A 12,424-nucleotide genomic window follows, 5' to 3' on the forward strand; every position below is an offset into this window, starting at 1 on the left:
ATCGAAGTCAGAGTGACTCATTTTTTTACTACAAATAGTTGTGGTAACTAAAAGGCATACCCCATCACCAGCTGATCCTATTTCCCCTGCCCTCCCCTCAGCTTCCGTTAAAAAAAAAAAAAGCTACTGCAGTGCTACAGTTTTGACAAGTATGTCTTAGTTCTGATCTGCAGCCTTAAAGGAATTGGCTGCAGGAAGCAAAACTTTCCCTTTTCACAATTAATCAAAGCCTTCCAACACTGAATACACAGACAAACATGGGGGGTGGGCAATGTGTAAGAGGGGGTCCAGTTTGAAGCAGAAACTGGCTGCCTGGGCAAACACAAAGAATGGCATTTTGACACTTTTTCCTGAACCTGTAGAAATGAAAGAAAAGGTACTACAGTAAACATTATGCTGTTACAAATATTCTTTTAGAAGAGAACCGGAGACGGGTTGCAGATTGAATAAATTAGTCTGACTCCTTTAAGCCCTCTGGTTATGATAAAGTGAACTGTAAACTTGATATCACAAGACAATCTGGGTTCACAGGAAAAAAAAAAAGTTCTCATAAGCATTTTTTTTCTTCTGTGGTTCTCAGTTCCCTTTTATTATTATTGTTATTTTGTTTTTGCACCAATGAGTTCTGCAGTAAATCAACATATATTATGATTCTTGACCTGAGAGAAAATCCAAAAATGAGCAGTATTATCAAGAGCTAAAGGATCACAGACACATCAGTTAAACAACATGTACAGTACTCAAAGTAATATGGCAGCATAAGGAACTGTCACCTCTATCTATATATATAGTTATGCATAGGCTAACTGCGCTTACACAGAATGATGGGGATTTTTTTCTCTAAAATAAAATCATTCACTTTCAAAATGGGTTAACAACAAAAGGATTCGTGATCAAGTGCATGTTAAATATCAGTTGCAATATGCACATAGGTAGCTGTGCTTTATCTTCAAAGCTCAGCGGCTGCACGAATTTGCTGTTTATGATCAATCAGACTGTTGACTACACAGTCAGTATTATGACTTTAAATAATCCTAACCAATAAAATAATTTATCATATTGCATGATACACTTTGGGTATATCTGTGTGTGTGTGAGTGCAAATCTATTGATAACAGTATCACACACAGAACCTATGCAAGGAAAATTATATATATATAAACTACCTAAATTTCAACTTGGAAATAGCCTTTACGTCTATTTATACAGTAAACATAAATGTGTAAATATGTGCATTATTTGTGTGATATTCTCAGGTATAAATGAAACCCAGTGAATGTTACATTGAAATTTCTGTCTGACTGCTATACACAAAATGTTCAACTTCAATTTTGTGAACCACAAATTTGAAAATTTGGACTTTTCCTCTTTGATTAGTTTCCCTTAACTCTAAAAATGGAGTAATTATGTAATACAGTTTTGCTACTAAAAATCATCTGTCTACTTCTAAGAGTGAGCATGTGTGTGTATACTGTTTATATACATATACATATATACATATACATATATATATATACATATATATATATATATATAGATATATATATATATATATATATATATATATATATATATATATATATATATATATATATATATATATATATATATATGTGTGTATATAGTGTATATCATCTACAGCTATCGGTTCTCTCCTCCTATTGTTTCCATCACAGGACTTAGGGAGTTCACATAGTGCATGTATGTAAGCGCACATTCACACACATTTATATATCCTGCATATACATACTTTGTAAGGCCAACATTCTGTTTAGCAATTCACAAGCTTAAAGCTGACTTTTCTTAAAACAACTAATTCACACAGTATAAAAGATTTTCGTAAGTGCAGTTGATTCCGGGACCATACTGTAAACTCAAGTCCATGGACATAAACAACAATGATTATTCTGTATGATTAATTGATGTTAAAAAAAGAAATGAGGAGTGGGAAGGATGTTCACTAAACACATTTGTGAGATTTGTGGATTGTTAGCCTTGTGCCCCAGACACACTACATTTAGGATAAGACACAAACACAAGGATGTACAGTATTGGTTATTTTTTCTTCACCCCTGTTCTCCTCATGGGAATTAGGCACTTTTATTTATGCACATGTATACATGATTTCTGTGGGAAGTTAAAAAGAAAAATCATCTTTGGTCTGTAAACACATTTTAGATTAAAACAGCTCTCCCTGTCTCCTCCTAGATGCCTCGGAGTAATTAAACCAGGGACCACATATCCAATCAGCATCTCGACATGCCTGGATGATGGCTTTGGAGTTAATCTGACTGGCACTTGTCTTGACCCGATACAAGTAATGGTCCATCTCTAAGCAGAACAGTTAATCTGAACTGCAGAGATACTTAACCTTGTTCTTCAAATTCCAGCATTTTGCTGCTATTTCAGTTTCAACTTGACATGATTAATTTGCCTCTCCAATCTCCTTTTCCTTTAAAACTGACAGACTAAAAAGCTGTCTGGCATCTTGGGTCTCCCTGTGCAGAGGTTATGACCCTTGGCTGCTAGTTTTCACTAACCCATATGTCACAGAGCTGTCCAGTGTCCCTGTCAGGAAAAGCTAAAGCTCTAGGCATTTAAAAACAGATTTCACTGGAGCTGATTCCACTTTTCCTATTCTTCAGATCATGCTCTTTTACAACATAAACATTCTTTCAGACATGATTGCTGGAGCAGATCTTCAATCATCCAGAACACATAATTTTTTGAAGGATTTACCTCCTATGTTACATAAAGAGGAAACTTCCTTTATCATATTATTTTCATTTCTTTTTCATTTTTTCTCTTTTTGCCATTTTTTTTTAATTACACGGCAACCAGGTTGAATAAGCATGTTGCTGGCAAGCAAACACGGGCTGAACTTGTGCAATGTAGTAATTACTGAAATTGGCATCTGCCACATATGGAGCTGGCTGGTAGTAGCAGGTGACATTTGCTACATTGGGGATGATGTTTTGTTCTGCCAGGACACGAATGGCTAGCATGGTGATAAGGTTAAGAGTCTGTCTTCTCTCGTGTCCCATCAGACAAACTGTGCTTTCATTCACAACCTCATGAAGGGTCATCAGATAGTCATACTTTCTGTCTTCCATTCCAACAAAATGGTTTTGCAAATAGGATTCCAGCTTCCTTTGCTGCTCTCCAATATCAGAGAAATCAATGAAAAACCTGGAGCACATATAGCGCTGGAGGGACTTGATTTCAGTCTCTGAGGCAGCCCTAAAACCCCTTACCAGAAGGTTGCAGTATTTAAGAAGCCCACCGCCGCGAATCTCTTCTGGGTTCCTGGTGGCGATGATCTTGTGACACAGGTGGTGGAGAGCAGCCTGGAAATCGCCATATACACTTTCGCCAATGATCGTGGGATGAAAGCTCTCTCGCATGGGGTTCTCAGAGTACTCATAGAAGAACAACAGGGAGTCCAACTTGATCTGGAACGAGTCCACACTGAACTCAAACTGTCTCCTCAGAGAGTCAACAAACTTCAGCTCCACATTTTTGCCACTATTGTTAGACAAGGAAATGAGGCTCCACCGGTCTGAATCATTGCAGACTTTCACCATTTTTTGCACATAGGCTTCCTTGTAATGGAAAAAAAAACATAAAAGTGTCCTTTTCATTATTGCACATTAAAATAACAGTAATTTGTTTCATTAGAACAGCTATTTTAACACATAAATACATCATTAAATGATTACATTAAGTTCATCCTCATTATATATTATATGCTATTATATTATTAATAGCAGTAGAAAAGTTTTATCTTTCCTGCTGGTCCTTCCTCAGCTAACTAAAAGGTAAAGTGCTATTGATCCCACACCATTATTACACTATGACTTCTACAAACACAACTATAAAGCACCTGAGCCACTGATAAATACATAATCAGTATTTTTGAAATATCCTATGAATTGCTTAATATACAAGGTTGACTGCTACAACTGAGACTTTAAGGGCTTAGGACTGCTCACCTATTAGTCACCTACTGCTAGGTAACACAAAGGCTTTGTTAAGATCTTGTTAGGCAGCAGTAACTAACAGATGCACTGCAGGTAGTCCCTATTGCAAAGGGTGCGTTCAAAGTCTTACTTGTACAAAAAAAAAGTGTTTGTTAAGGTCTTGTTACACATCGGCAGCTGAGTAATAGGTGCATTTAGGTAATGCCTAAGTGTTACCAGTTTTTTGTTAAAACTTTACATTTTTTAGTGCAGCCATTGTTATTGCTTTTATATCATCTTTTTGTGCACTGCCTTGACAAGCACAGACCAATCAACTGCCACTAATATTTTGGCAGCGAAAAGATTAACTCTTGTTTTGGAGTAAAGTTGGAGTTGTTCCCACTAATCATGCAAAAACTGAATTATATACAAAAGGCTCTCTCTTGCGCTCTCTATATATTTTAATGAGAAAGCAAATACTTTACTAGAAAACACCTAAAGAATCTGCAGATCTGTTATTGAGCTTGGTATAATTCATTTAACAGAACACAACCCTGTTTGGGTTACTTTTTGGAGAAGTTCCTGAAAAATGAAAGATAAGGTAAGGGTTGCAAAGCACTTAAGAGGAAGGCAAAGTAATGTCAGTGCAACATAAATTTCAGATTAAGGTTTCAAAACCAAGGCTCTAATGTTTGGGTGGGTGTGTGTGTGTGTGCGTTTGAGTGTGAGTGCACGTCTTAAATGATCCATGGTGCCTTCCATTAGCTTAGAACGACAATTAGTGTGGATCCCCTCAAAATGGGTTTACTCTAATCCTCTTACCAGAGGCTGCGATTTTCTGTAACTGCCTTAAATGAGCTGAATGTCGCTGTAAACCATTTCACCCTGATCAAATTGTGCTCTTGGTTGAACCCAGGTCACATTCAGACGGACTGACAGAGACATGCACTGACACTTATCTATCTATATAGCGCCTCCACCCTCTTCCCATTTCATACCTTTAAAGTTAAAGGTGTGATTTTCTCCTTATTTACTCCCTCCGGTAAGAAATCCAAAAGGCAGTCGAGCACAATATCCTTGACAGTCTGAAACTCGGCTTCGCCTTTGAGTTCGGCACAGAAGATCAGGTCCAGATCCTTGTAGCCCAAGCCGCTGTCCTCATGCAGGATGTGACTTGCAGCCGATCCGTTTAGACGCACGTCTCTCACGGTGATCCGCTTTTCTTCCAGTCTGCTTCGCACCACTTTGACGATCTGCCGGGGTTTCATTTCCAAAGTGGGGAAATTGCCTCTGCCGTGAATGGGAATTGTCTCAGTCAGTATCTTATCCAGACGCTGCACTTGTTCCCAGTTCAACACATTAAACTTTGGGTTGTCCGTGCCAGCGCTGTGCTCACCAGTGTTGGCATTTTCCTCATCGGCCATGATGAGCAAGTATTAAAATATACCAAGAGGAAAGCGACTTGCCGTGATGCTGACCCAGGTCTTAAAGCTTTAGACTGTAAATATGGCCAGAAAACAAAGTGCAGTTAAGTCTGCCAGCAGGGTTGCGCCGTAGCTTCAAGTGCACGTCTATTTATTTGAATGCACCATTTATTCTTCAGAGTCAGAGCAACTTAAAAATGCATTTCTCCATTTTATTAAACGTATTTGTTACAGCTCTGTAGTTAAAAGTGCCCTGTTGTAAGTTAGAAGTATGCTGCTGAGCGCTGCACCCTGCAATCCTCCTCATCAGCCGAGCCAGTCTCCAGAGCTTTAGCAGATCTGTGTATTAAAGTCTCTCTCTAGTTTATTATATACAGGGGGTTTCTCCAAGCAGTTCCGGCTCGGCACTGCCAGACAAGCCGAGGCACGCCCACTTCATTTGCATAGCTATTCGGATTTGCATGTGACATCCTCCTGGAGCGGGATGAGACTGCGGATTCCTTTGGAATTTCACGCTTTTCCTGCGCGCCAGCGTTTCGGAGTTATCGCAGGTTAAACGGCAAAACGGGGATATGCTTGTGGAGGGCAAATCGACGTCAGAAAGCCACGATTAGATGCACTTTAATCGTATATTTCTTTATTTATTTTTACCAAAAATGAGAGCGGTTGTTTCTTTTCTTAGCTGGCGAAAATGCCCTGAAATTCAAATATTCAATAAGTAAGTAAACAAGTAAATTGTACACGCTTCTGTTTAAGAATCAACTAAAAAGTTTACAAATGACTAGCTAAGTTATTTGATGCCATAATAATAATAATAATAATTATAATAATCACCAGTAGTAATATTGAATGAATTACAATTCAAGCATATTCTTGCTCCATACATTGTTATACTGTATATAGGTTTATAGGGTCATTATTATAACATGTACAAAATACATGTAATATTAAGGATATTTGATTATTAATTATAATTAATTAATCATTTTATTGATTATTAAAAATAATCTTTTGATTATTTTTTCAAAGCACCACATCTTAACAAACTTATTCCTAAAATATAGCAGTCCAGAATAACTGCTACCTAGGCTATAAAATATTTATATGACTAGCTCAAGATTAAATTTGTACCATCAATCCATGGTCCTTTCATAGCCACTGACCAATTCAAAAGCAAGTTAAATATCGACCGTAATTAATTAACATTCCACAATAGTACTAAAGGAGTTTGCATGTTCTCCCTGTGTTTGTGTGGAGTTTCCACCAGGTTTCTTAGCTTCACCCAAAAACTTGCAGATTGTCAGTCTGTATGTGTTTATCACTATTGTTTATATTACCCAAGGTGATTTATAACGTTTGAGTTGCAACTGTTTCAATTAGTTTTTTGTTTTTTTTCCAAATCGAACACAAGCAGGTGAAGTGACTTGCTCATGGCCACACAGTCTCAGTAGCAGGATGTGAACATACAGCTTCAGGTTTTGAGGGCGCTATGCCATCCTGATGAGTGAGCCTGATAAATGCATGCTTTGTCTGGAGATGGTTCCTGCCTTGCGCCAGTGCTGCAAGGAAAGGTTCTGGCTATCCACACTGAACTGTTTGTGATACGTAGCAATTGTTATTTAAAAATGACCACCTTCCAGAATTGGCTCCTACCTTGTGTCTAGTATTGCTGATATAAGCGGCAGGACCCACAACCCTGAGTGGGATGTTGAATAATGGGGAGAAAGATAGCTGTTCCATTAATTAATTTACTAATCTGGTTTTGTATATCGGAATTTGATTACAGCATGCACAAGAAATTTGCACTGAATGTGATGACAGTCAGCTATAGGAAATGTTCATACTGGAGTGAATAAAAATTGGTAAATCTCAACAATGACAATGTGTATTTTCTAAAAATTGCAAGATGCCTCCCACTGCAACACTGTGTTTCAGTGTCAACACTTTTATATAATAATAATGATAACAATAATATGCAGTGCCTCTTAAGTGAAGCACAAAGTTGGAATATGTACTTATAAAAATAATAACATCTGAGTGGCAACTCAAATACTTACCCAGTCACAATCTGTGTAGAGCTTCCAAGTTTCCCTGTGTCAGTGAGAGTTTTTCTTTAGATACTCCAATCCCACATCCCAAAGACATGTGTTTTAGGTTGATGAGCAGCTCTAAGTTGGCCTGGTGTGGGTATGTGTGTGAATGTGCCCTCCAATGGACTGGCACCACATCCAGGGCTAATTCTTGCCTTGCACCTGATGTTGCTAGTAAAGCCACCATGTTCCTGTAACCCTGAAATGGATTAGAAGGGTTCAGAAAATGAATGGATTGATAATAATTTTACTCGGAAGCATGAAGTTGCAGTGGTGAGGTCTGTTCCTTCCACAGCCCCTGGGTACTGGGCTTCATTGCCAAACCAGTCACTGTCTATGTGGTGTCTGCAAGCTCTTAACATGTCCTCTTGAGTTTTTCATGTTGTTCAGGTTCTTCCTCCATCCCAGAGTCATTTATGTGTTTGTTTTTCCTGCAACTGATTGATGCCTCATTAAGGGATGGTTCCTGCCATGGGAGATCTGCTGCCACTGTAGGCCCCAGCTCCCATTGATTCTTATGGAAATGATCAGGTTCAGGAAATTGCTGGTTTAACGGGTGATGCAAATAATAATGAACTTGGCAAGAACCTAATTTGCAGGTTTATCTAAGTAAAACACGCCATGTCATAGATGGCAATTGCTTCAAAATGGTCACTTTCGGAAGCAAATGAAAATGCAAAGCTGACAATAAATCCTTTACACAGTACTTTTCCTGTTGCAGCTGCTACCAGAGAAACAGACAGTAGAAGAAAGTGAAGTTTAAACTACAAAACAAACAGTGGAACTGCTCATAGGTTAAATGTCAACTGCTATATAAATATAAATATATGGTGGGCAGCACACAGACAGCGGTCTGGATGCTCCTTAAAGAAAAAGAGCTTTTGGTTTGTTTTCTTTTGCTTGTTTTTTACTGCACGGCTGATGGAAACCATCAGGTCCACAAAGCAACTCCATAAGTTTGGAGTTACCAAATGGCTAGTGAACTTTGACCCCTTCAGAATAAAAGGCCATTTCACCTGGCCTCTAAGTGAACTTAAGTTGACAGCAAGGATGATGACAATTTCACTAACGGTACAGGGGCACGACCTCTGTGCCTTGGAGAAGGAAGTGTCTTTCCATTTTAGAACTGGCTCAGCACAAGCTGTCAATGAAGGCTTGGTATCTACAAACACAATTGTGGTGGTGGGGTGAGTATTGAAGGGACATACCTGAACACTTGTTTTGTTTCTGCTATGACGCTTCATGGTTTAAGAAGAACATTCATGGAAGTTTTTGAGGCAACTTTTTGGGCTCTAGCAAACCAGAGAGCATGCTATATGATGGCATTTTATTTTATTTTATTACGATTTTATGAGAAGTGCTTACAAGGGATATATGTTGTGCCTCTAGTTTTGAAATTGAATTTTAGTTATTTCCTGTACATTTTATTTTATTATTTTTTAATCATTTATTTTGTATAATTATTTTTATTACAACATCTACTCACAATCATTTTCAAAGCCCTGTAGTGAATTTGAGAATTTCCAATGCTTTATATAACTTCCAAACTGACACACAGTGTTGAATGACTACTGAGAAGTGTCCAGAATCAAAATCAAAATGTTTCAATTAAGATCAGATTTTTTTATTCGTCACATGCAGATTGGTACAATAAAAGTCTGCTTCTAGCATTTGGAAAAACCCTGCCTCCAGTGCCAGCAAGTACATAGAAGTGGCATAAGGCCAGCTGGTCACATATGCCAAGTAGAGTTTTGGTGAAAAAGGCAGAACTTCAGCAAAACTGGAACTGAATCCTGTCATAGGTAAAAGAAGCATTGACAAAAAACAACGTTAATCCATCCACCCATCTGTTTGACTTTTCCACTCCTAATTATTCCAGAATTGTTCAAATTCCAGTATTCTTCACTAGGAAAAAACAATTTCTTAGTAAAACTGTAGCAGGTTTTCCAGTTAAAGTATATATATCCTGTTCGGAAAAAAATATTGCAGACTGCATCAAAGATGCTAAATTTGTGTTTATCAGATTAGATAACTGGCATCGTCTTTAAAAGTTTTAAACAACATCTTAAATCTTAGATGTCTTATGGTAGAAAGAATTGCTTCCACGCGTGTGCATAAACCTCAAGAATTTCACTAATGGTAGTAAAAGTGTCTCCGGCTGTTGCTTATTCATTCCCTAGTCATCTTGGGTCTGTAAAGGATTAATTTGCAGAATCTTACTAAAATAAAACACTCATCGTTCTAGCTGTTGGAGTGTATAATGTCTCAATTCAATGAGTAATTGAGAATTTTAAAATGAAGAAGTCCTCAATTATTGGCTTCACTTGGGCGAGTCAAATGAAAAGTCTCTAATCGGGCAGTAAAGGTCAACAAAGGGAAGCAGGCTGAGGAAACACACCATCTTCAGTATGTCTGCATGACAAATATGTCAGATGTAATGTCTTATGCAATGCAACTGTTCCATGGAATTGATTTCATATGCAAAAAACATACAGTGGACAAGTCATTGCTACCCTATAGTGGTGTAAAATTATGCATGGCAGGCAGTGTGGCCTTTATCTCACCGTGTGCCCTACCTCTTCTAGAACTGTATAAAATGCAGGTAGAAAGTATCTTGATCCCATAAGTTGAGTTGCAAAATTCATGAATTTTGCACTATTTTCTTTCAGCACAAATCTGCCATCCTGGGTTGCATTCACTGTCTATGTAGAGATGGTAATTTCTCCCTGTGTCTGTTTGGCTTTTCCCTCCAACTGCTGTTGTTTTCAAACCAAATCCCCAAAGACTTGTGTTACATTGACTAGCAACTATAAATGGGCTCCAGTGTGACTGAGTGTGGCAATTTGCATGAGTGGGCTCTGGGATGGAGAGGCACCCTGCACTGTAAAATCATCAGTTTTACCTCTTCTAGTGTTAAAGTAACCTTAAAGTTAAGTATTTTTCTAAGTACACAGCACTATTTTAACAGTGGAGAGTTTGGTGTATGTCGTGACCTGGACCAGCAGGGGGCATTGCAACATCCCAGATCCCAGACACAACCACCAGGACACAAGCCACAGTATAATAAAAAGGTTTATTTGTATAAACACCTTTCAAACAGGATTCAACTGTGGTATAAACACAACACAATTTTTTTTCTCTATCTCTTTCCTCTCCTCCACACCTGCAAAGTGAGCTTTGTCCATCCTTAACACACCCAACTCCAACTCCAACTCCCTGGATGAGGTAGAGTGGCTTCTTTAATCTTGGACCCGAGTGTACTTCTGGTGCTAGGGCATAGCCTATTGGACACAAATGGTTTAAATGGAAGCCCCAAAAAGTAGGAATCATGGATCCCTGCAAGACCTCCTAGTGGCACCCACAGAACCTGACAAGACTGCCCCATTGGACTACAGTACCCAGCATGCCTTACACTTGTCCAAAAAGGTAGTGTCGCCCAGGCATGCTGCCACCTAGCATACCGCTGGAGCATGTAGTCCTGACAGGTTGTCTCTCCCTTTCCTTGACTCTCACTGGACTCCCAGCCAGGTATTGTTCCTCAGTCCAACCCTGCTGGTATGCCAGTATGCTCACTTCTGTACTGTCATCTTCTACCTTCCCACCAGGGAAGGGAAGGGATTCCATCCTGGCAGGGACATCAGTGCCTGTATGCCGTCCATTACAATGTAAAATATTGTGCCCAATGCTGCCTAGATAGGCTCCAGATGTACTGTATGTGACCCTCATTTGGATCACATGGATTTGAGAATGTATGTTCTGTATGCTTTTCAAGTCTAATTAATCAGAGGCAGTGAACTGTTCCTTAATAAAAAGAAAAAGCAGAAAATAAGGTAATTCTATTAATGACTTATGCCTACAATATTTCACTGAAAGAATTCTTCTCTATCTGCCTAAAAATGTACTTTATTGAACACATTTCTGTAATGAACACTAGTTCAAGGTGCTCTTCATGCTCAAAGCTAAGGTATAGTATTTTATTTTTTGATATATTTAGCTTTGAAGCACAGGCAGGTTAAATAAGTGTCCCGGGGCTACACTGTCAGTTCAAGTTGGGGAATTGGAAGTTCAGCATCTTAACTGCTAGGCCACACTTGGTTTAACAATTGTAACCTCAGGGGTCTGTGCAGCCACCTTTGAGAAACCCACCTGAATCTGTTTGCTCCACAGCTTGGGCACTGAGTTCAATGCATTCCTTAGTATGAAGAGCACCAGGCTAACCATCACCCCCCACAAAGAGTCACACTTCCTGAAAACCCAAATAAAATATTGAATCTTTAAATCTTTAGGAGGTTGTTGGTTATATGTACTCTTGCAGGAAGCTAAGGGTTAAAATTATTAAAAAAAAATATTTTTCATAGTAGCAGCAGTACAGTAATGGTGAATAGTAAAGATGAGTTGATAAGAGACTCTGCGCATGTCAGGGGGACCTGCTGTACATGCACGTTATTGGATGTGACTCACTATATTAAGCAAGTGCTTTTCAAGTTCAGTTGAGGGTTGATAAAGTCCGCTCCACCCAATACATTGTAAATTGGCAGGGGCTTAATCAGTACTGTCAAGAGTCAAAACCAGAACTTTCCACAGGCCTACAAGGCTGGATATCGTGCAGTGTTAAACAGATACTGGTAACAGTGAAGCAGCTTACCAAAAACAACACTGAAAAGCACGGACTCAACCTTATGTGTCTATTTCTTTCTGCTTCCTCCACGCTCTGTATGAGTAGAATCTGTTGGAAATTTTTTTCTGATGGATGTTGCACAGGAGGCTGATGTCCATATTCTTCACAGCAGATTCATGCAGTCACACACCAGGCAATCACATTACTTTATGTCTGTCAATATTATATACTATACACACTTACAAAGTGTTTAGAAAATCATTATACCTGTTTTATTACTTTTGTTCTTAGGAAACTGCATTATGTGATACATTTTCATAAAAATGTAAGGCC

At 38.6% G+C, this 12,424-nt stretch overlaps 1 protein-coding gene across 1 annotated transcript; it reads right to left on the reverse strand.

Annotated features, from left to right (window-relative positions):
* Positions 1 to 1,588: 1,588 nt before the first annotated feature.
* Positions 1,589 to 5,729, reverse strand: tent5aa (terminal nucleotidyltransferase 5Aa). Its single transcript, XM_039747831.1, has 2 exons — positions 4,958 to 5,729; positions 1,589 to 3,602 (listed from the first exon to the last, which is right to left on the reverse strand). Exons 1-2 carry the CDS (start codon positions 5,381 to 5,383, stop codon positions 2,823 to 2,825), a joined length of 1,206 nt encoding a protein of 401 aa, XP_039603765.1. The 5' UTR covers positions 5,384 to 5,729; the 3' UTR covers positions 1,589 to 2,822.
* Positions 5,730 to 12,424: the final 6,695 nt, after the last annotated feature.

Source organism: Polypterus senegalus, chromosome 3 (assembly GCF_016835505.1).
Source record: "Polypterus senegalus isolate Bchr_013 chromosome 3, ASM1683550v1, whole genome shotgun sequence".
Lineage (NCBI taxonomy): Eukaryota > Metazoa > Chordata > Cladistia > Polypteriformes > Polypteridae > Polypterus > Polypterus senegalus.